Source organism: Castor canadensis, chromosome 17 (genome assembly GCF_047511655.1).
Source record: "Castor canadensis chromosome 17, mCasCan1.hap1v2, whole genome shotgun sequence".
In the NCBI taxonomy this organism is placed as follows: Eukaryota; Metazoa; Chordata; class Mammalia; order Rodentia; family Castoridae; genus Castor; species Castor canadensis.
In genome coordinates, this window is record NC_133402.1 from 44653838 (window position 1) to 44679643 (window position 25806).

Consider the following 25806-nt stretch of genomic DNA (forward strand, 5'->3'; position numbering starts at 1 on the left):
GCTAAACACAACTATCAACTCTGGAAATAGACAGGAAAATGATGCAGAGCTCTGAGAGGTGCTTAGAGGAAGGTGAACCATTCCGACTTTTAGCAATGGGCCTCAAGCTTCTGTTCAGCAAATGAGTCAACAGGGCACCAGCACATCATAAATCCCCCACCCAACATAAAGAGACCAAGCCCAGCAAGGAGATAGGCCAGGAGGCTCACTGCTCCACTTGACTAGAGTCTGTCAACACCAGCAAGTCCAGCAGAACTGGCACAAGGCAGTCAACCAGGCCTGAGTAGCTGCACACTGCAGGGAAGTGCTCTCCTTCCCTGTGGGAAGAGACACCAGGGAGAGACACCAGGGTAGCCAGGCAGCCATGGCCGGGAAAACCCCACTGTGACAAGCAACCAGTCTCAGATGCGCCTTTGTGTCCAAGGACACAAACTCTCACCTAAATCAGGAGGCAGCCAGGCAGCTGGGTGGCACTGGCAAGGGGATCTTACCACAAAAAGGGCCAATACATGAAGCCTCTTTGTGCTTGTGGACCTAAGACTCCCCCTCCCTCATGGAGACACCAGGACAGTCGTGTGGCACTAGCAACCAGCCTGAGAAGCATCTTTGTCACCAAAAGTATGAACTTCTCTGCTCTGCCAGACACAGTGGCAGCCTAGGGGCTGAAAGCACCAAAAGTGCCATTTCTTCAAGCAGATTCCTGGCTTGAGAACCTGTAACCACCCCTGCACTGGGAGTTTCCTGTCTGCCTCCCAGTACTCATGACTTCCTGCTATGCAGCATCACCTTTTGGGACAAAGACTGCTAGGTGTACAAGAGTGAGGACATGGAGTCACTCTAGACATGAGCCATGAGATCCATATGGCCACTGAACAGGGATGCTAAGGCAGAGAAGAAGTTGAAGTTGAAAAGCAAACTGGGAAGGCTAAGAAGTGCTATCTCCATTAAGATTAAACAGAAGGTGAGAGCTAAAAAATCCAAGGAAGGAAGAACAGACTGTCACATGTGAGTCTTTTCACAGACACTGACCTAGCACTGGATCTGGCATTGCCAGGGAAGCAGAAAGTCTTGCACATAACTGAGTTCTTTAAGACAAAGGGAGAGTTTTCAGCTCTAAGGGTGAAAGCTCCACATTACAATCTTTTTAAATTAATTTTTTAATCATGTTCCTCTGCTTTCTTACAGAGAACACAGAGCACAACTACCTCTCTGATTTGCCAACCTTTTAAACATCAATTACTCCATAATGGGAAGGAGGCCTCAGAGCCCTTTTAGATGTTAGTGGCCACTTGCTCCTATTTCAAATGGCCAAACTTGAATTCTTATTATTTTATGGCAGTTTTCTATTTCCTGCCTCCTTTTGCCACTGTAAGTTTATCTACTTCCTGAACTCTCCTCATGATGGTTTCTGATGTTTTCAGGACTGAAAAATCAGTTAGACAAACTTCTTGGAATGATTTCTACAGCTGGAACAAAGACTTTTTCTAGGTATGGAATACATGACTTTTGCAGCCATCCCCGTGGAAAGCTCAGTGGCTGTTACACACCTTTCCTGATCCTCAGGGAGGCTACCCTCTGGTAAAGGAGGAACTTTTAAAGCTGGGACTTCTCTACTACTTATAGTAATGATGGAAAGAGGTGTAACCTGTGAGCACACTCTGACTCTTCCCTACTATGCATCAAAACATGCTAGGAACCTCTGGGACTTTGGAAATGTCTTCAACAAAGATTTTAAAAAAAGAATTCAATACTTGATCACTAAACAGATTGCAGGTACTTAAAAGGATTGCTTGCTGAATAGCAGCAAAATATTCAAAGAGGTCACTGAAAGGAAAACAATGGGAACATGTCTAGAAAGTGGGTAGTTGTAAATAACTGGAATGGACTATCACACAAATTTCTATATTTTGAAGTCTGACACCACACACACGTTAAGCCTATGGAACGTACATGTACACATATTTATTAATCAATCCTTGCCTACTTATACAAAATATGTTAATTACCTGGTAAGTTAGAAGCAACTCTTCTGATTTCTACTCCTAAAAGTATGTAGTAGCTTCACAATACATTTGAATTTATACATTAAAAACTCTACTTACCACCAAAACTTTCAGAACTAGAAGAGAAGGAACTCTTCTGATTTCTACTCCTCAAAGTATGTAGTAGCTTCACAACACATTTGAATTTGTGCATTAAAAACTTTACTTACCACCAAAACTTTCAGAACTAGATGATTCTGGTAGGCAGATTCCAATCTGTGGTTCTCTAAAATATTAAAAAGGAGAGGTAATTTCTCTCAGATAAGAAAACAATAGAGGGCTGGTGTGCAGCTCAGTGGGAAAGCGCTTGCCCAGCATGCACAAGGCGCTAGGTTTGAACTCTGGCACTGGGGGGTGAGGGAGGGGTTGGGGAGAAGGGAACAGATGCACTGTTGTGATGTAAAACAGGATGTGTGCTCCAAGCAGAAACATCCAGCACCAGAGTCTCAGTCACTAATTACCCTAGGCTGTCAATCACAGCCATTCCTTATCATCAAGAACATGAGGCATGGACACACTTCTTATGGTACTGCAACGTCATTGTGGTATAAAATTATTAAAAATATTAGCACTAAAAAGAAAGTTTGGAAGTGTTGGCAAATCACTAACATCCGGCCAGTTACTTAGCCTCCTGATACTCAGGCTTCTCACCTACAGGTCAGAGCTGACCACCCTCTTCCCAGGGCTGCTGTCAAGATCAGAAGTAATACGCAACCTCAGCCCAGAACCGGCACCAGCTGACAGCTGCTGTTCTCATATCACTAAAGCAAAATTTAAATATCTTTATTGTCCATAAAGGTTAACTTTAAGGTCCATAAAGTTAAGGGCTGGTCTTCATCCCAGGTAGTAATACAGCATATTTGAGTTTTTGTTTGAATGAATAAATAAATTAAAAGAGTGAATGACCTATTGAGACAATTTAAAAGCTCCACCTGAGTTCCCATTTTCCACAGACATATGCATGAACACTCACCTCTGCTGGCAGTCCTCAATGCCCACACCAAGCAGACTATCAGTGTTAGGGTACTCTGACCATACTGCATTTGCCCTAGTATCATGAAGATAATCTAACTCATTTGCCCTCAGTGTGAAGCACGATGGTAATAGTACCAGGGGCATAGGTTTTGGACAGATAGACTGGCGCTACAGTTTGTAAAGCATCAATATCTTTTATTCATAAAATGGTGAAATAAAATTCTATTTCATGGTGCCCTGAGGAGATGAAAGTGAGATAGCTGTAGATAAAGTGCTTACCAGGTCACCTAGAACATAGTAACACTCAATAAATGAGAGCCGTGATATAGAGATCCACCAGCTCACAAAGCCAATGAACTTCTCCTTATGTCTCTCTAACAAGCCCAAAGAACATCTATCATCTTTGCAAGGCTCAGGCTATGTCAGTCCTATATCTAAGCAACATTTCTTACAGGCCAGTAAGACATGAGTACAAAGTAGGAAGGCTTACCCCATGAAGTTAAAAATTCAGCAGCATACCGATAGAGGCGGTTCATGATCTCAATCACAATGGCATAGATGATGCTTGGCACATACAACAGGACACTGGTCCACTCAGACCCACTGTCCTCATGAAGACTCAAGGCCCAGTCCTCCATGTCAAAGTAAATCATCATGACATACAGAGAGAAATAGAGACAGAGGCACACAAATGGCAGAGAGACCAGGTAAATGCGCAACTGTCGCTTGTAGCTGGAGTAGAGTGGCTCCTCCCTGCCGGTGACAGCATTGATACCCAGGACCCCATGAAATCCTGGCCGGGGCTCCTCAAACTGTCTCTTCATGACCAGTGTCCCCCACCTATAGGTCATGTTTGCACAGCCACGCTTCCACACCTCAAGGATCACTGTAGACCAGATCAGGTTGAATGAGGCGAAGATCACATACTTGTCATAGTCTTCCCACACAAACAGGTAGTAAGGTAACCCAATGACAGCCATGGGGATTAAGGCAAAAGTGAAATATTCCAAAAATCCAAAGTAAAGAGCAATTGTTTCCCCGAAGTAGCCACGAATGCTGTCTATAATGGAAGAAAAAAAAGAACTTTAAGTAGAAACCACCAAAGATTTCTTTTAAATTATTTCAAGTAAGTTTATTTACTTTTTTCCTGAAGACACTCTCATCTCGGGGCTTCCCCTCATCTCCAAGGTTCAACTGTGGCTACTGAACACCATATTTGAATATTTGATCTATTCTCCTTACTTTTCTCCCACTTTAGCATTACAGTCATAAACACTCTTGATAGAGGAGACTCCCCATCCAGAACTCCCTACCCAAAGATACACATTTTCATCAATGCATGATGACAATTTTTTAAATACACTGAACAAAAAGTATTCAAAAGCACAAAACAAGATTCTTCACATTAACTTCCAAGACATCCTATCTGATCATACTTATCTATATCTTCATACATACACTGGGAATCCTGCTAATATCCATGAACTTAGCACAAGTTAACTAGCCCAGAAGAGGCCACGAACTGAACCTTTGCCAGCCTTGTCCACACAAGTGTACCTGGACCATGAGAGCATCCTGCATGGGACCAGAGTAGGATACAGGGGGTATGGGCAGGGTAGCAGTTGGAGTTACTATTTCTTAGTTCATTAGACACAGCTAAAATTTAGTTTACAGTTTTTAAGAAAAATGATCAGATCAGTCTATGGAGGTGGGTTGGAGTGAACTGGGAGAACCTACTTACTCCTATCCATAATTCTTCTAGCTAACTCAGGGGTCTATTAAAACAGTGGGTATAACATGATGGGGTTATCTCAAATCTGATTTGGGTTATAGGATATCCAATCAATGGGGGAGGGAGGTGGAGTCTCAGGGTACTGGGCTTTAAATCACACACCTTTCTCTTTACCCCAGCTACTACTGCCAGGCTTAGCACTCTCCAGAGGCCTTGACCCACTGTACCCCATTTCTGGGTTTCTCTACAAGCTTGTTTTCTCCTTCTTTCTAAGAAATAACTAATAAATATTATCATCTTACAAGTCATACAGGAAATATTCAAATTCATTACCACTTAAATGCCAAAACAAAATGAAAAACTATAGTAAGTATAACATAAACTATTTTAAGATCTGGAAGTACAAAAACCAAAACTTTTTCTTTCACAGACTACAAGTGAAAGTTCCAAATGCAATTTTAAAGTGTGATCGTCAAATAATTTTCGTTTGTGGTTCAACATTAGGATAGTTGTTTCTGGAAATGGAAATTAGTGAGGAAATTACTTCAGTACTCTCTTAAATAAAATCAAAAGAGACATGTCCTTTAAGGGAAAAAATGATAGTAGCATTTATGGGCATGTCTATCAACTTAAATATAATTCCTATGCTTAAAAAACATAACCAAACCAAAATACCTGAATGTTCATAGTTGATGTAACTTTCCGTAAAGTATTGTTCAATATACACCATGACTGTATTCATAACAAATGGACAGTGCCAGTAATTCACCCCAACATACTTTGAACAGTGGTAACAGATGTTTAAAGTCTGCTAGTCTGTCCCAAGTATGAGCACACCTGGAGCCATTCTAAATCATTAGCTCCAGAGAAATAGGATTTCTCAAATACAAAATATTCATGGTCAAACCAAATCGTTATAAAGCCTGTTTGACTCCACTTCGGACACATATTAATGAAAGTGACTCTGAATTGCCTATGATATTGGTGAAATCTGGTAAAAGTCTGAGATTCAGTCAGTCTAGAATGAAACAGTATTGCAAAGTAAAAGTGACTAGGTCCTCTAACCCATCTGATCCCCCCAGGAGATGTTTTCCCACATGCAGCTGAGTACAGCACTAAACATCTGCCACAGAGGACACTCCACTGCTGACAGTGGCTTTCTATTAGAGCTCTTCCTCTTCCATGGGAGACAAGGATTGGCACATACCTATAGGCTGATACTTCAAAGTAAACCTAGTATACCAGGTGTCCTCAAGTTTCTTCAGGGCTTCATTGTCATGCAGTGGGAACACCTGAACCACGATGCCAGACGTTAGCAATCTTCTCACTGAAGAGGGAAAACGTGCCAAACCACATAAAACAGATTGGAGAATGCTCACAATACACTTGAGCAAACAGTGCAAGGACACTCCAATAACAGAGAAGCACTACACATAGGTCAATGTCATACTTGCCATACTGCCTATTCCGAACATGTAGATTCTTTTGTTTTTCAAAATGAAAATGTCTTTACTATTTTAATGAAAGCAATATAAGTTGATGTAAAATTCTAAACCATGTAAGCTGTATATGTCAGATTATGCAAGGTCCCTGTTTTGCTTTCTCCGCTCCACAAAAGTATGTGCAAACAATCTTCCATAAGTCCTATGTGTGATATATGGATCATGTGGCGCCTATTCATTAATTTTTTATTTTTCAATTCTTTTTGTTTAACTTCCTGTCCTCTCAAACAAAAGCAATTTAAAGTATAATGAAACTTAAAAATATATACTGATGAATATGACCATCTTAATGTATAAAACAAAAATGGAATGATTTTATACACATCACATTGCTGTGCAATCTTTTCTCATGTAGAATTATCTAAATTTTTCAATACCAATATATACAGACCATGAAATCTCCTTTTAACAGTGTCATAATATTCCCCTATATGAACTGGCATGCTTTAATAGATCCTCTAACCATTCCCCTTTTTTGCTAGTATTAACACTGATAAAATTCTTGAACATATATCTTTTCCCACCTGTTTATACTTTCCTTATAATATATACTTAGAGTGGAACTGCTAGATCCAAGGGCATATATATTTTAAATCTGGACACATGATATAAAGTTGCTCCTAAAATTTTTTTCCCAATCTGTGTCCTCATTACAATGAAGGTAGGGAAACATTCAGTTCCTTTCATTCTTGTCCATACTGAGTATTTTCAATCATGTTCATCTTTTCTAATCTAATGACAACCACATATCCATAAATAGGAAATATCAAAATCAAATTAAGACTTCCTATTTTCAGCAGTCCTTGACTAGTATGGTTTTAACACTCATGCACATAGCTGGAAAAGACAAAGGATCTTAACCAGAGACAGCATCTCCTGGCAATATGAAGTAAAAATGAGGACATTCGCTCACTCCTTATAATTACTTAGAGTAACTCACTGGGGTGGGGAGGGTCTTCAGGTCTTTAGGAAGTATGTTCAGCAATGCCATGTGGGATATTTCCCACGAGGGTTCCTGATACAGTGTGATACTAAATACTGCTGCTTACAAGATGGAATTTGCATCAATAAAGAATGCTTTGCTGCTCCCGTCCACTGATAGGTTTGAGTTGATACTAACAATGGGAAAAAGTCTGTGTCTGAAAATAGAAGATTCTTAAAATATGGTTCTCTTTACAATTATATCTCACAAGTAAGTTACATGGGGGAGAAAAGACTTTAAAGGTAGGGCTGTGATGAAATCCTGTCTCTCAGTGATTGAAAAAAGTATACACTAAAAATAGCAGCAGCTCGGGAAAGAAGACATATGGCTAAAGTTCCATCAGCCTCTGTGCTGTTGAATCCATTTGTAAGTATTTTTATTCTAAAGTGTCTCCATGGATTTTTCTTTAGCTACATGAGTTAAAGTCCATAACCCACAACCACTTGATTCTCCCCTTTACCTGGGGGTATACCAGCTATAACTGGTTCTTTATTCTCCCCTTTTCAATCACCACACCAAGTTTTTAAACTTTAGCTGTCTATAGCATCTACATTATTATTTTACTATTTCCAAGTTCCTTTATAAAGATGATTCCACTCTACCATGGAAGACTTTCCAAACAGGCATTAAAAACCAGCTTGTAGATATCTAAAAATAGGACTGTGAACTGAGCACTCAGAGAGAATATAAGGCTGCAAAGTCCTAAATTACTGGGCTTCTCGTCCCCATCAATGCCAAAGCATGGTTCTGGTTTCAGCTTCTAAAAACAGAGGTTTACTTTTTTTCTTAAATCCTTCAACCTTCTTATGTCAGCTAAGCATGTAATTACTAGGAAGGAGCCTTACCTTGGAAGGAAAATATGATGCCATACAGGCCTATTTAAAGAAATAACTTAAACTACACTCTTCATCCCAGATTGTTGAAGGATCTCTTGTCAAGTACTGGGGTGGCTGTTATCACCACTAAACAATTAGCCAAACAAATCCAGATCTAATTTAAGGGAGACTATTAGCAGCCTGGTTTATAATGGGACCCTCTAAATTAGATAACACAGTAACAACAGTGACACAATACTGCTTTCAGCTTTGGTTTATATTATCTGATCACTTCAAACGGAACAGCAAAAGTCTCTTTCAGGACTCCTTACAGTGGCTTTGTGCCCCAGGGAGGGTAGGTCATTCCTGCCTCCTACAATCCAAAACAGGAGTGGTGAGTACAGTGCCATCAGGAAGTGAAAGTGGCAGCCTCTGTGAGCAAGGATGTGCCCCTGGCCACTCTTCTGTGCCCAGCCCAGCACCTGACTCCAGAACTAGGTATGAACAGATCACTTTTGTCAAAAAAAAAAAAAATGTTCTCAGGGATACTTGTATTTATCCCTGCTTTAGATATTCTGCAAATGTTGGTGGCAAAACACAGTGCGTGTGTCTGTGTGCATGTCTGTGTCTGTCTGTGTCTGTGTGTGTATGGCTGAAGCTTCTTATGTATGTTCCAGATACATGATATTTACTTGAAATCTACTCCATAATTCTTATAATGCTGAGTAAAGAATTTAGAAGACAGAATCTGCAGACTCTAACCTATCTATTTTATAATACAAAAAATATTCAAAAGAGGCTACTAGAGTGTTCTACAAGAATAACTATTTAATATTAGGTATATAATATGATATTGTCAATCCTGTATTAGTCTGTTTTTCTGTTATCATAATACCTGAGGCAGGCTAACTTTATTTTAAAAAGAGGTTTATTTAGTTCACAGATCTGGAGGTGCAAAGGCATGACTAGTATCAGCTCAGCTCTGGTGAGGGCCTCATGCTGAATGGAAGGAACATGTGCAACAGGGCAAGATCACATCACCAAACAGGAAGCAAGAGGGTGTGTGGTTCCACAATCCCCTCTGAGGGGAACACTCCCAGTGACCTATGGGCTACCAACTAGGGACCATCTCTTGAAGGTCACATAGCCTCTGAGAACAAATCTTTCAACAAATTCAAACCATAGCTAAACCATAGTAGCCCCCATAAATCAAAATATGCTAATTGTTTTAAAGACATGTTGATACAGAGCTTTAACTTAAACTAAGTAACATCCCTTGGGATACAATTAATATGTAAGAAATACTTGGATCCCTTACTTCCTAAAGAAAATCTTTCAATAGGTTATTTGCATAAGAAGCCATAGAAGAAGGCAGAGTCTGAGGACATGAGGAGATCTTTGCTCGCGCAGAAGCAAGCAATGGACAGCTGTCAGGATCAACAAATGACAACTAGACACACAAAAGTTAATGTCTAGTCCTTCTCCTTGCTTGCTGTTTGATGCAATGAACAAAACCCCTAATGTGTACACCTCACAGCACCACCAAACCTCAAAGTCATGTTTGCAATCACATACCTTTCTGTTTACATCATGAAAGCCATCAAGCAGCACTGTATGTCAACTGAAAATCAAGCTAAAGCTAGGATATGGAGAGAGCTTTAAACAAAGGCCCTGGCCACCTCTGATTGTGCTGCTGGGCATCACTGCTGAGCAGGTGAAGCCTCCTCCCCATCAGCTTCAGGAAGAGGCTCCCCAAGGGAGCAGCTCCACAAAGCCAAAAGGAAACGAGCCTTTCCACGTGAGTAACTTGCTGAAAATCTATCATTTTTCATTGCTCTGGTTTATTAGTTCTGAAATTTGTACTCTGAAAGTAGTTCACAATTTATAATTATGCAGATACTATTTCTTCTTCAACTATGACATAAATTAAAATACAAAAACTGACACAGTATTTCAAGGATCACATTTCCAAAAGCATAAAGGAAGTTATGCAGAATTTAAATCAACTGATGAATGGATAAAGAAAATGCAGTATATACACACATTGGAATATTATTCAGCCATAAAGAAATCACAGGCAAATGGATTGAACTAATGATTATCATGTTAAGGAAAATAAGCCAGACTGAGAAAAAGTATTTCATGTTCTTTCTCATATGCAGAAGTCCTTAAAAATGAATGACAGGAATGTAAAACAGGTTCTTTTGGAGGGTGGGTACCAGTGGGAGGGTGGAAGGCAAAAGGAGAGTGTGAAGGAGGAGATGCATATTATACTCATGTATGAACACAGAATTATGAAACATGTTGAAATTGTTTTAAGAAGGCGAGAGATAAGGGGGAATGATGGAGGGTGAATTTGATTGAGGTACATTGTACACATGTGTAAAAGTAATATGCTAATTAAAAATAAAATAAAAATCCAGACTTAACTAATTAAATATAATTCTTATCTCAGATGGTATAAAAAGACTTTTCAATGATCACGAATGTGATGACTGCTTTGATATTTGGTACTAACAAAGTAAGGGAAGAAAGAAGTGGGGGATCCTTGTTTACAGAAGCCCCATTCTGCCAGCAAGAAACTTATTTCAAGCACACCAGACTAGCTACCTATACACCCAAGAGAAATCCATTTAAGTATTTCCTTTCAGGTTTTCATTCAGCTGAAAATTTCTCTCTCTGAAGCAACTGTGAGCATTTGGAAAACCACTGTTCTATGTCTCATCTGTTGAAAAAGCACACTCACTCTAGTCTCTATCCCAGCTCCACCCAAAAGGATGTGCAGAAACTCACAGGTGGAAGCATAACAGGTGGAAATTACCATGTGACTTCCACATGATGGTCGTATCCATGTGGGCAAAGAGGAAGAAATGAGATAGTTATATTAGCATGCAGGACATTGCCTCAGTCTGCTTTGTACTTTACTTGATGCCATGCCCATCTATGTCTGCAATCATGCCTTCCCACAAAGAGATTAAGAAAGATTAAAAATGTTGGAACAGCGCCAAGAACTGTTCACATGCAGAATGTGGAACTCCTGGCTGGTTACTGAGAGCAGCAGAAAGACACCCCCGCCCTGTGCTTATTCATGATACCACATTACTAACAAGGAAAATCAGAAATATAAAAAAGAATCCCCTTTGATGAAAGTAAGAAAAAACAAAGACTCCAAATTGCATGCTATGAAATGAGGCTTTAAAAAAATCAGACCAGGGTAAGCAAAGGTACTGGTGCTGGTGCTGAGCAGGCAGAAGGCAGAGTCTTGTGGACACTGAGGGGTGGAAAACCAACATCCCTCTGCCCAGAATACAGAAAAATGGGATGGGGGACAGATACAGGAGCATGTCTGTCCCTGCCTGGCACTATAGCCAGATTAAGACAGAAGAAGCTAGAAAGGGAAAGAGTAGACCATGTTGGAAGAAAGAACTGCCTGCTGGACCCGAGGGAGAAAGAAGCAGAAGCTCTGGAACTCTGAGTCTTGCTTGGCCAAACCCAACAAACACTCCCACAAACACGGTTCTACAGAGCTTCGCTGCAGAGCCCCATTTGCCTCAAGAAGAATCACTGCTAGGCAAAGTCTAAGCGTTTCACACCATGCTTCCTGCCAGAGTCCTCCAGTCATCTAACTCTCCAATATACACACTTCCTTTGAAAACTGCCAGTCTGGGAAAAAATAGGGTTCATTAAAAATAAATGATAATCACAAACAAAACAGCAGAAAGTGATGCAAAAATATTATAAGGAAAGCAAAAACACTAAAAGAAAAAAGAGAAAACCATAAACAGAAAGCAGAGAAGAAACAGTATCAAACAATGGAAAACTATGAAATTCTTCATGAAGTTAAAGAAATTAATGTAAGCATCACATCTCTAAAACTAAAACTCAAAGAAGAGCTATGAGAGCTGAAGGAAATGGCTCAAAAAGCAATGTAAAAGAAAAACAAAACTGTTACAAATTCAAAATCATAATAGTTACAAAAAGGGGAAAGATTAAGCAATCAAGAAAATAACAGGCAAGCCTAAGAAAATTACATGAGAACAAAGATTTTAAAATATTACAGAGTATGTAAGAGCACACACACACACACATGAACATAATTCACAAACCCCTAAATATAAGGACAGAAAAAAATACAACCAAATAACTCTTCAAAAGTAACTGAAGAAAATTTAATTTATCCAGTGAAAGAATTATTTCCAACAAAAGAAGTGACAGATAGCATAAAATCACCATCAAGACACAAGCAGATAGCTGAAATGAAGACAAACAAAAACTATGAGTGCCTACATTCAAATTTCCTGATACCTCCTAAAAGCCACACAGATCAACAAGAAGAGCAAGTAAAAGCATCCACAGTACATGCCTACAGCATGACTCAGGCAATGAAGAGCCAAGAACAAGAAGAGATCTGGGCCAAAGTCTAGAACAGTGAAGGAAGCCCAGCAAGAGCTGCACAAAAGAACAGGAAGAGCATAGGGGTCCAAGTGGTATGGGAGCCCAGAAAACGTCAACAAGAATGTCTCACCATGAGTTGGGAGCTTCCAAGATGGGTCAGTCAGTGCACTGACAGCAAAAAGCTTGGAAAATGCACAGAACAGAAGTGGCTGACTTGGAAACCACTGCTTCTGGTACATGCAGAGGGAAGAGGCTGGGGAAGTAATGGTGCTGGGAGACAGCAGCCTATGGTAAAGGAAAGGAAGCAAGAGAGTGGGTCAGAGTCCTACTGAAGTGAGACCTCCACATCCCAGACCTCTTACTAATGGTTGACACCTCAGTATTTAAATGCCAATGAGAAAAAAATTCTAAAAATGACACATCAAGAAAACCAAACAGAAAGCACGCAGAATAAGAAATTACAAGGGAAAACAATCTAAAACAGAACAAGACTGGGCGAAGCTATAATCCTGTAATCCTAGCACCTTAGGAGGCAGAGATCAGAAGGATCACAATTCAAGGTCAACCCAGGCAAACAGTTCTCAAGACCCTATCTCGAAAATACCCAACACACACACACACACACACACACACACACACACACACACACACACACACACACGAAAGAGCTGGCAGTGTGGCTCAAGTGGTAGAATGCCTGCCTAGCAAGCATGAGACCCTGAATGCAAACTCTAATATTGCCAAAAAACAAAACAAAAACTTCAGAGGAGTCAGAAAGATCCTGAGAGAAATTTGTACAAAGAAATTTACATAAATTCAAAAACCTAGATAAAATGGAAATTTTTCTAGGAAAATGTAACTTATCTAAGCCAACTGTAGCAGTGGTAGGAAGTCAAACCATTTCTACAAATGGTTTAGAAAAAACTGTCCAAAAACATAACCCATAAACAAGCATCAGAACCAGATACAAAGCCTTCACTATAAAAACAGATTTGACCTGTTGAAACTATTTCAGGAATGGGAGAGAGGGGATAAAGAAGAATGATGGAGCAGTGAATTCAATGATGATATATTGTAAGAACCTTTGTAAATGTCACAATGTATCCCCAGTACAACAATAATATGATAATTTTTTAAATCTCCCCCCAAAAAAATTTTAAAAAATGAAAATAAATAGATTTGATTTCAACTACTTATAGTAATAGGAGAAAAGAAAGAAAGATGGAAGGAATGAAGAAGGAAGGAAGGAAAGAAAGAAGGAAGGAAGGAAGGAAGAAAGAAAGTCTTAAAATTCATTCAATCCTTGTATTGGTAACACTGAAATTAGCATGGCTCATAGCTATTTTACATAAATTGCAAGATAAAGCAAATTAATAATTACAGTAATGTAATTAAGAATGAAGATTTTCAGAGTGAAAAGAGATACAAATAGGAAGCCAAAGAAATTAAGTAAAATTCTATGTGTTAAACTTTGAATTCAATATCTCACTCTAAATTCATGATTTAAAGATATATATTTCCTAACCTTTTTCATTGAAATGGGGGAAAGATGGTACACCCTATGTATGGTACATGCTATGTAGCAAAAGGGTTTTTTTAAAGCACAGAAAGAAGCAACTTCAACAGAAAACATAAGACAAAATAAGATACCCCAGTACAAAGCAGGTCATTTACTTAAATAGTATTAATTCACTAGGGCTGGGGGTGAAGCTCAGTGGTAGAGCACTTGCCTAGCATGTGTGAAGCACAGGACTCAACCCCAGAATCCCTAACACAAACAACAACAAAATTCAATAGGAAAATAAAGTCCTCAGATTAGACTGCAACAAAACTCCACTGTGTTCTAATATGAGATATCTAGCCAAAATAATCCTCAAAGGGGTGAAAAGCAAAAGGCAAGGTTAAAACATCCTATCAGATGCAAACTAAAATAAGGCAAACATCTTAAACCTACAATAAATATCTATCAAAATCTTTATATCAAAAACTTATGAAACAAAAGCAAAAGAAAATATATAGAGAAAACTGTCAGAGCATAAAGAAATTCCCGTAGCTACTGCCCATTTACAGGACTGCTACCTTGCTATAGCTATTGATGATGTCTAGAAGCTTCTGAGTAGAGTTTTTTGGGTCTTTAAGGTATAGGATCATGTCGTCTGCAAATAGGGATATTTTGACAGTTTCTTTACCTATTTGTATTCCTTTTATTCCTTCTTCTTGCCTAATTGCTCTGGCTAGGAATTCCAGTACGATGTTGAATAGGAGTGGAGATAGTGGGCATCCTTGTCTGGTTTCTGATTTTAGAGGGAATGGTTTCACTTTTTCTCCATTAAGTATAATGCTGGCTGTAGGTTTGTCATATATAGCTTTTATAATGTTGAGGTACTTTCCTTCCATTCCTAGTTTTCTTAGAGCTTTTATCATGAAATCATGTTAGATCTTATCAAAGGCTTTTTCTGCATCTATTGAGATGATCAAGTGGTTTTTGTCTTTGCTTCTGTTAATGTGGTTTATTATATTTATTGATTTTCATAGGTTGAACCACCCCTGCATCCCTGGGATGAAGCCTACTTGGTCATGGTGAATAATCTTTTTGATGTGTTGCTGAATTCGGTTTGCCATTATTTTCTTGAGGATTTTTGCATCAATGTTCATTAAGGAGATTGGCCTATAGTTCTCCTTTTTGGAGGTGTCTTTGCCTGGTTTTGGAATAAGCGTAATACTGGCTTCATAAAATGTGTTCTGCAGTTTTCCTTCCCTTTCTATTTCGTGGAACAGTTTAAGGAGGGTTGGTATCAGTTCTTCTTTAAAGGTCTGATAGAATTCAGCAGAGAATCCATCAGGTCCTGGACTTTTCTTTTTGGGGAGACTCTTGATTGCTGCTTCAATTTCATTTTGTGTTATATGTCTATTCAGGTGATTAATTTCCTCTTGGTTCCAGTTTTGGATGCTCATATGTATCTAGAAATCTGTCCATTTCTTTAAAATTTTCAAATTTATTTGAATATAGGTTCTCAAAGTAGTCTCTGATGATTTCCTGGACTTCCATGGTGTTTGTTGTTATCTCCCCTTTTGCATTCCTGATTCTACTAATTTGGGTTTTTTCTCTCCTCATTTTAGTCAGGTTTGCCAGGGGTCTATCGATCTTGTTTATTTTTTCAAAGAACCAACTTTTTTGTTTCATTAATTCTTTATGGTTTTTTTGGTTTCTATTTCATTGATTTCAGCTCTTATTTTTATTATTTCTCTCCTTCTATTTGTTTTGGGATTTGCTTGTTCTTGTTTTTCTAGGAGTTTGAGATGTATCATTAGGTCATTGATTTGGGATCTTTCAGTCTTTTTAATATAGGCACTCATGGCTATAAACGTTCCTCTCAAGACTGCCTTAGCTGTGTCCCATAGGTTCCGGGAGGTTGTGTTTTCATTTTCATTGACTTCCAGGAACTTTTTAATTTCCTCTTTTATTTCATCGATGATCCATTCTTCATTAAGTAATGAGTTATTTAGTTTCCAGCTGTTTGCATGTTTTTTGTCTTTACTTTTGTTGTTGAGTTCTACTTTTACTGCATTGTGATCAGATAGTATGCACGGTATAATTTCTATTTTCTTATATTTGCTGAGACTTGCTTTGTGCCCTAGCATATGATCTATTTTGGAGAAGGTTCCATGGGCTGCTGAGAAGAATGTATATTGTGTAGAGGTTGGATGAAATGTTCTGTAGACATCAACTAGGTCCATTTGATCTATTGCATATTTTAGATCTTGGATTTCTTTATTGATTTTTTGTTTGGATGACCTATCTATTGATGACAATGGGGTGTTAAAGTCTCCCACAACCACTGTGTTGGCGTTTATATATGCTTTTTGGTCTTTCAGGGTATGTTTGATGAAATTGGGTGCGTTGACATTGGGTGCATACGGGTTGATGATTATTATTTCCTTTTGGTCTATTTCCCCTTTTATTAGTATGGAATGTCCTTCTTTCTCTCGTTTGATCAATGTAGGTTTGAAGTCTACTTTGTGAGAGATACGTATTGCTACTCCAGCCTGTTTTTGGGGGCCATTGGCTTGGTAAATCTTCTTTCAGCCTTTCACCCTACGCCTATGCTTATTTCTGTCAGTGAGATGGGTCTCCTGTAAGCAACAAATTGTTGGATCTTCCTTTTTAATCCATTTCATCAAGCGGTGCCTTTTGATGGGTGAATTAAGTCCGTTAACATTAAGTGTCAGTACTGATAGGTCTGTGGTGATTCCTGTCATTTAGTTGTCTTAGTTGTTTGAAGGTTTGATTGTGTGTACCTAAGTTGAGGTTACTCTCTACTGTCTTGCTTTTTCTTTTCCTGTGGTTTGGTGCTGCCTGTCTTTTCATGGTTAAGTTGGGCTTCACTTTCTGTGTGCAGAATCCCTTGCAGAATCTTTTGTAGTGGTGGCTTTGTGGTCACATATTGCTTTAGTTTCTGCTTATCATGGAAGACTTTTATTGCTCCATCTATTTTGAATGATAGTTTTGCTGGGTAGAGTATCCTGGGGTTGAAGTTATTTTCATTCAGTGCCCAGAAGATCTCACCCATGCTCTTCTTGCTTTTAATGTTTCTGTTGAGAAGTCTGCTGTGATTTTGATGGGTTTACCTTTGTATGTTACTTTTTTCTCTCTTACAGCCTTCAATATTCTTTCCTTAGTTTCTGAACTTGTTGTTTTAATGATGATATGTTGTGGGGTAGTTCCATTTTGATCTGGTCTGTTTGGTGTCCTGGAGGCCTCTTGCATCTGTATGGGAGTATCTTTCTCTAGATTTGGGAAATTTTCCGTTATTATTTTGTTGAATAGATTACGCATTCCCTTTGCTTGCACCTCTTCTCCTTCTTCGATGCCCATGATTCTCAAGTTTGGTCTTTTGATGGAGTCAGTGAGTTCTTGCATTTTCTTTTCACAGGTCTTGAGTTGTTTAATTAATAGTTCTTTGGTTTTTCCTTTAATTACCATTTCATCTTCAAGTTCTGAGATTCTGTCTTCTGTTTGTTCTATTCTGCTGGATTGGTCTTCTGTTTTGTTTTGCAGTTCTGTTTCGTTCTTTTTTCTGAGGTTTCCATATCCTGAGTGGTTTCCTCTTTAATGTTGTCTATTTTTGTCCTGAGTTCATTTATCTGTTTATTCATCGTGTTCTCTGTTTCACTTTGGTGTTTATACAGTGCTTCTATGGTTTCCTTTATTTCTTCTTTCGCTTTTTCAAATTCTCTATTTTTGTTGTCTTGGAATTTCTTGAGTGTCTCCTGTACATTTTGGTTGACCCTATCCAGTATCATCTCTATAAAATTCTCATTGAGTACCTGTAGTATGTCTTCTTTTAAATTATTCTTGTGGGCTTCATTGGGTCCTTTGGCATAGTTTATCTTCATTTTGTTGGAGTCTGGATCTGAGTTTCTGTTCTCTTCATTCCCCTCTGGTTCCTGTACTAATTTTTTGCTGTGGGGAAAGTTTCCCTGTTTTTTGTCTTCCCGTCATTGTCTTTGGTGTTGTTACTGTCCCTGTACTGTGTGCAATTAAGTATTTTCTAGCTTGTAATAATGACAATGGTAATATTTAGAATGGAAGGGTGAGCTGAGATGGAAAGCAAGAACTTAAAGAAAGGGGGAAAACAAATACACAGGCAAGAAGGAGGAAACAGAACAAGGTATCAGACAAGAAAGTTTCAAAGGTATAAACAGGGAGCGTTAGTGTACTAATTGACAGTAAGCTGAACAGACATTAGAGAGACAGAGAGAGGATTGAAAATCAAAAATAAAAAAAAAAGATAAGAATAAAAATAAAAAATAAGTAAATGAAAGAAATAAGTAAATGAATTAAAATAAGATGAAAAATAGAAAATTAAAAAAAAACCCAAAAAACCAAAAAATCTCCAAGTTCAAATGCAATGAAATTTCAGTCTTAATAATTTGGGTGTCCATCTCAGTCTCCAATCCTGGAGATAGTGCCTCAGATGTTGTTCTGTAGTTGTCTCATCAAAGGGGACTCATAAAGTAGAACAAAACTACACACACACACACACACAAAACCCCACCAAGTGTCCCAAGTTCAAATGCAATACAGTTTCAGTAAGTTTTTCAGCATGCAGGTGTAATTCAGTTGTTCTCTCATCAAGGGTAGGTAGAAAAAGAAAAAAAAAGAGTCTGGAGACAGTTCTGAGAATGGTATCTGCAGCTGTGGCTTGCCTGCCCGCTGCTGTCAGCCTGCTGTTGCTGGTGGCGTTATTTATGCAGATCTCTGGGGTGAGCTTAGCACTCACCTGGCCCCGAAGGCTTTGTTTGCTCAGAGTTCTCCTGTGCGGGAGCCTCTGCTACAAGTTTTCCCCTTTCCAAGCACACTGGGAAAGGTGACACTGCGCCCGCGTTGTCAGGCCTGTGTGTTTATTTACAGTTCATGTGGGAGGTGGGTCTTCCCCCCTCTCCTGTGCAGTTTTCCTCCCACTGCTACTTTCACAAGCTTTCCTGCTCCTGATTACTGGGCGGTGCTGCTGCTCCTGCCAGCTGCCATGTTTGTTTACAGTTCAGTGGGAAGTGGGTCTTCCCCCCTCTCCTGTGGAGTTTTCCTCCCTTCGCCACTCTCACAAGCTTTCCTGGTCCTGGTTGCTGGGCGCGCACCCCGCTCCCGCCAGAGCCTCTCTGGCCTGCCTGGCTTGTTTATTTACAGTCCCGGGAAGGATTTCCTTCCCCCAATCTTCAGCGCTCAGGGTGCCCCACCCTCTTTCCCGTGTGTCTTTATTGTTCTTATTGCTTATTAGTCAGTTTCTCTTTTTTCCCCGGGTGGAGGTCAGTCTGTCCAGGGGGCTATGCTGCTCTGGCCCAGGCTTGTCTGTGGGAGTACCGTGGTACCGTGAAGCTCACCTGGTCCGCGTCTTCCCAGGCTGTCTGGGCACCGGCGACTGGTGGCCCAGAGGCCCTCCTGGTTTCTCCGTTTAACATAAAGTGGAGATTCTCTGTGTTGGCTGGAGGTGTGGAGGGGTCAAAGTTATGCCTCTTCTCAGTGATTATGCCTGCAAAGTGTGTCTCCAGTGTCTCTCCAAGATTTCACTATAGGAGGCTTGCTTTCTGCTTCCTCCCTCTAGTCACCATCTTGGAATCTCCCCCTCAATAAAACTTAAACCACAAAAAATTCTTTTCTTTGTCTTGGTGGTACTTGGGTTTTGAACTCAGGACCTTGTGCTTACTAAGAAAATGCTCTACCACTTGAGCCATGCCCTCAGCCCTCTTTGTTTTTAGTTATTTTGGGGTCACATTTTAGGTCTCACATTTTTTGCCCCAGCCATCCTGGACTACAATTCTCCTATTTACACTTCTAGTGTAGCTGGGCTGATAGGTACGCAACACCACGTTCAGCTATTTGGTTGAGATGGGGGTTTCACTAACATTTTCCCCAGGCTGACCTCATGTTGTCCCACCCTCTGCCTCCTGAGTAGCTGAGATTACAAGCATGAGCCACTGTACCTAGCCTCAAAAAATTGTTAGTAAAGTAGAAGAAATGGTTTCTTTCTATAGCTGATAAAAATTACCTAAAATCAAAAGCCAGTATCATTTTGATTGTTCAAATACAACAAGCATTCATTTTATAAACTGAAGAAAATGCTATGAGGGGTAACTTGGCAATATCTACCCTGAAAGATCTAACATTTGATCTAACATGCTTTTCCTGAGAATTTTCCTGCTTTGTCTATGACTTAAAAAAATAAGATGTTCATCATATGACATATAATGGAACAGCATGTGGCCCAGAAAAGGATGAGCTAAGCTCAATGCGGTTATCTAAAATGATCAAAAATGCTGCAGAATAAAAACGTTAAAACAGCACACACAATGTATTTTCCACTTGTTTGAGCATGCATTCTCTAAGAGTACATACAAAAGAGGAGAGGGGAAATCTATCTGGAGCATGAGACAAGAAGGAAACAACAAAAATTCAAACCGTGCAAAAATGTAAACAATACAAAGTTAAATTTCATTCCCATTCCATGCTCCAAGTCCTTCTTTGTCCTCCTTATTATAAGCCCTTAGGAAAAATAAGTGTGAAAATTCAAAAATGCTTGAGGGAATTGTTTCCCTACCACATGCTGTGTAAATCGAAAAGAATTATTTTAATGTGCAGTACAAATGACAAACCCTATTACTTCAACATTCTGAATACAGTAACACAGTAGAACAAATGAATACCACTTGTTACTTTAGGAAAAACTACAAAAAATTTTCTATAAAAAGTGAAAATAAACTACTTATCCTAACATATACCTCCAGTGTTCAAAAACACAGAAAAAGAGGTCAAGAAAGATTCAAATTAGGAAAAAGTCTATCAAAGCATGATAAAATCACTATCACAGGACAGGAGATTAGAAAGGTTTATGTGCAGAACAAAGAGGAGTCTCAGATGTCTTCCTGTTTATTACCTTCTATGCCTGAGGAAATCAGGAAGACAGAGGAGATGCAGCATCATCATGAAGATTTCTTGCTAAAATTTTCCATTTGCAAAAATACAGGACAGAGGCACAGGAAACAATCAGAAAATCCATAATTTAAAACTTTCTTAATATAAGACAAATGTCCTGGTCTCATAATTAAGTCAATTTCACGAGGAAAAATCGGCAAAAGAGAAACTGTCCTATATTAAAGGAGGTTTAATACATACAACTACGGAACAAAATGGGTCATCTTGATTGGGCCTTGACTTGAGCAGACAAATTCTACATTGCATCTGGTGACAACTATGGAAAGGTGAACATGGACTGGCTTTTAGGAGCCTGTTCTCCTGAGTGAAGATTGGTACTGTTACACTGACTATTTAAAGGAAATCAGACTGGGGACACAGATGTTTATATTTAGGTATATTTTAAGCAGCAAAAATGCTCTGGGGCCTTGCTACCATCTGAGTTTGAAGCAAACTTGGACTTGTACATTGTATAAACTCATTCTGCAAACTAGTATTCTCATTAAAGTGGAATTGCCCCAAACCAAAAAGTGGCCAACTGTTAACATGCATTCAGTATTATGCCTTAAGCTTTTCTAAATTTGCATGTGTTCACAGCCAGTGAGATCAGGGGAACAGGAAGAGTGCTCTTACAAAAGACCATGTCTACCCTTTTATAAATCATCATAGTCAATGTTTGGGCATAAAGAAAACTTTGCTAATTTTAACTGAGTAATATCAGTATGTGTTCACATTGAATGTTATGCTGTGAAACCCTGATAAGTAAGAAATAGCAAACCATACAGAATACAATGACTTGAAGGTACAATATAATGAGGTACAAAGGGCAAAAATATGTTCATGAAAAGTGAGTTACTGTAAAGTTGAATAAGTTTTTCAGTAAGAGGGAAAAGAAAGCCTCTGTAACTCACTACTATATCCACTAGAAATGACTGCATTTGAAGTTCATTCGTGAAACTGGTTGATATAATGACTTACACAATGATTTTCCCGGATACAACTTTGCCTGGGGATAACCAGGGATCATTTGTTCATCTCTAGCTCTAAGATTTTCAAGTTCATGTTTGATAATGAACTGACATTCTGCCATTGTGAGGAAATCATCATTGTTATCTAGAATAAAACAAAAATTGCTAGTTATTTTCTCAGTATAATTAAAACAAAGTAATATTCCAGTTACTTGAGATTATAAAAATGACATAAACAATAACAATTAACACAAGGAATAACCAAAGTATAAAACTGGTAAATTAAATAGAACATAAATCTGTGTAAATATTCATAAGAATGAAGCAATTAATTATGCTTTCTTATAATGAAATTCTTTAATCATTTTAAGTTATCATACAGCAAGGTACAAACATTCAAAGAGCAAACACTTACTGATCTCATTCAGTACAATGAGCAAAAGACAGTATGTTCTTGAGTTCTAACAATATTTTTAACCAAGGATGGAACTTAGAAGTTTGACCGCATGGGAAAAATCTTCAAACTCTCAATCTTATTTCATTCCCTTCTGGAGTTGAACATAAATGAGAAAACAAAGTCTGCTAAGAAAACAATCACTTCTTGACAGGTGACTCTCCTTAGATGAGGTAAATTTCACCCACATCACTGAGTCACTAAGGTATAAAACCCCAGACTCATCACATCTGTTAACTCTGAAAGCTCTGGAAGGAGTCAATTTGGCTGTAGCAAACACCCACCTTGATACAGCTGCCCTGGCTTTCCCAGTTCTTTTCAGAAAATACTCCCTTCTGGAATAGCCTTTGGGGCCTAAACATAACCAATTACCCTACTACATTCAGTGGAAGCCAGAAAGTTCAAGAAATGAGGTTGCTAGGATACTGAACTACTACTGTGTTTCTTACAATAAGATTTTATCATATCAAGCCAATAAATAGTCATCATTATGAAAATTAGAATAGAATGACATAAATAAGTTACATGTGTCCTTCTAATTTGTGTTCATATATTCCAGGGGTGGCAAATTATGGCCAGTGAGCCAAATCTGGCCTGCCAAGTGGTTTTATAAGTAAAGTTTATTGGAACACAACCTTGTCCACTAGGTTTATCTATTGGCTAAGACTACTTGTTTTGCTTTAAAGGGCAATATTGAGTAAGTGCACAGTGACAATATGGTCTACAAAGCCTAAAATATTTACTATTTGACCCTTTACTGAAGATGTTTACTGTCTCCTGATACATTAATCAAAACCTTTTTTGTAGTAAACAGAACTGATAGGAAAAACCAAGTGTGGTGCTCACCATGGAAGCCTTTGAAGTTCTGTCGGGTTCCGTAGGTGAAGGCTCTCATGGTGTTGTCATTGCACTCTTTCACCAGTCCCACGGCCTCTGCCCCCAGCAATAATCTCGTCTTGGAGGCACCAATGAGATACAAATTCTGATTTTCTAGCGTTTCTTTCTCATATTTACTTAACAGAGGTCTAAACAACAACTGGGCACCTTCAGAAACAAAAGCACAATCTCAGAAAGAAACAGACGAAATGAAAATTTTCTAAATAATGTTTCTACCTGTATAGAAGAAAAAGAAATTACACTAACAATTTAAATCCATACTTTAAATAAATAAAATTATAAGTAACTTGGGGATAGCAGTTCTTTATAGTTTTTTTAATAAATGCAAGAGTTGAAAAATGTAGCAGTAAATGGCTTGCCATTTACTCAAATGAGAAGTAGATAAAAGAATCCAATATTCATTAGCTGAGGTGTAAAACTGCACTGAATAAAAATACCAACTAAAAGGATTCACTTTCCTAATATAAATATAACAGACAACAATGTACAAAATTTGATTTGAAATAACATATACTCGGGGGGGGTTGCTTTTTTTTTTTTTTTTTGCAGTACTGGGGTTTGAACTCAGAGCCTACACTTTGAGCCATTCCAACAACCTTTTTTTTGTGAAGGGTTTTTCTGAGATAGGGTCTCTTGAACTATTTTCCCAGACTGGCTTCAAACTGCAATTTCCTGATTTCTATCTCTTGAGTAGTTAGGATTACAGGCATGAGCCACCAGCGCCCAGCCATATACTAGTTTTTTAAAAAGCCATATACTGGTTTTTTAAAAAGCCATAAATGTGAGCTGGACATGATCCCAGCACTTGGGAAGCTGAGGCAGAAGGATCATGAGTTAGAAGCCAACCTGGACTACACAGTGACTTCTAAGCCAGTCTGGGCTACATAGCAAAATCCTGTCTCAAAAAACAAAAACAAAAACAAAACCCATAAATGTAATATGGTACAATTACACTTGACTAAAATTTGGGGAATGATAAATATTTCATAATAAAAACATATTTTTTAAATGATTTTTCCCATAATTTCTACATTCAATTGGTTCTATTGATCTTTTTTTTTTTTTGAGACAAAGTCTCACTAGGTTGTCTGAGCTGGCTTTGAATTCCTGGGTTCAAATGATCCTCAGCCTCTTGAGCAGATGGGGCTACAGGCAGTGTCACATGCCCACATATTTTTTTTTAACTCAGCTATTTATTTTATCTTAGTATTAACCCTGTAGAAATGCTTGACAGAAATTATTTAAAAAATCAAGCAACAGGATAATAAGCAAAATTTATATTTAACTTACCAAATGTACTAATAAATTCAAATTAATGTACTATAATACTATTACTTAGGTAATTTACAAGTAAAGGTACTAACAAATTTTAATAAAAGGTATATTCAATTTACAGAGGAGAAAACACAAATGGTTAAGAACCTTAACCTCACTCATGAAGATAAATAAATATAAAAACTGCACCAAGGGCCGAACATGGTGGTGCACTCTGTAATCTCACCCACTCAGGAGGCAGAGATAGGGGCAAGGTTGACTGCAGGCTCTAGCTGCAGGCCTTTGGAGGCTGGATCCTCCCTTCACTGCTCCTGTCACTGGCTGAACCTGGAGGGGACACCTGAGCAAGGCCAGTCCTTTACAGGGCAACCTCAAGCCTGGCTAATACTTTTATAGAATTGCACTATTTTAACGCTGTTTCTACTCAATCCTCCTTTCCTTCCCTTTCTCCTTTCAAAAGTGTCAGGTCTACGCCTGCTCTTTTCTCTTCATCTTTCTACACATTTTTCCCTCTATAATCCTCTTTTGCATTCAAATGCCAACTTGGTATCTCTTGCTTGGAAGACCCAAATTGACACAGTGAGCGTCTATTGGAACAGAAATTGGTGCAACCTTTATGAAGAATCTTATTTTGAAAAAGAGGCAATGACTTTCAACTTGCTCAGCTGATTCTTTTATCATTTGATTCCATGTCACCAAATCACAAGCTTTAGAGCAATTTAAGTCTTTAGTCATGCGATTCTTTTGGTTTCATCAACAGTATCTGCATATTATGATAACATGTTTTTATGGCTGAGCTTTCAGTAAGCTATATTTTTCCTTTCCTTTACTTTCCATTTTCCCAGAAGTTGCTGTTTTATCATTTGCTTAGTTTATTATACACTTATCAATAATCCAATCCCCCAAACTGCCAGTTGTCTAAGTATCCCCCTGATACACTAACATGAAAGATACCTTGTCAACACCATCTTGTTAGAGAAATCTTCCTTCACTCTGCCCTCATACCTGTAGGCAGCTAGGTAGGTATTTAATCCTAAATTAAAAATCTTTCCTTTGGAATTAAAGGAATGATACCACTGCTGTCTACCACCTGGTTTCTGTTAAGTCTGATCCCTTATATTTGACCTATTTTCTCTTTTCTGGAAGTCTTGTTGTATTTTCTCTTTGGGGTTCTGAAACTTTCCAGTGACCTGCCATTTCATCCACAAGGCTGGCCACAAGGTGGGTCCTTTGCATCTGAAAGTCTGGCATCAATCCTGAATTTTTCATGATTTCCTTTCCTCTGTTCTTTTTCTAGAA

General features: G+C 38.6%; 1 protein-coding gene across 4 annotated transcripts in view; it reads right to left on the reverse strand.

Annotated features, from left to right (window-relative positions):
- The window catches only part of Ano10 (anoctamin 10), a 189410-nt gene that overhangs the window by 144295 nt on the left and 19309 nt on the right, over nucleotides 1-25806 (reverse strand). For 3 of the 4 annotated variants that reach the window (XM_074059959.1, XM_020186304.2, XM_074059958.1), the window contains exons 3-7: nucleotides 23182-23379; nucleotides 21892-22026; nucleotides 5957-6076; nucleotides 3508-4077; nucleotides 2213-2268 (exon numbers count right to left, since the gene is read on the reverse strand). In XM_074059959.1, coding sequence (XP_073916060.1) covers nucleotides 2213-2268; nucleotides 3508-4077; nucleotides 5957-6076; nucleotides 21892-22026; nucleotides 23182-23379 — 1079 coding nt within the window. The remainder of the gene's footprint in view (nucleotides 1-2212; nucleotides 2269-3507; nucleotides 4078-5956; nucleotides 6077-21891; nucleotides 22027-23181; nucleotides 23380-25806) is intronic. The other variant, XM_020186305.2, reaches the window with a different exon arrangement.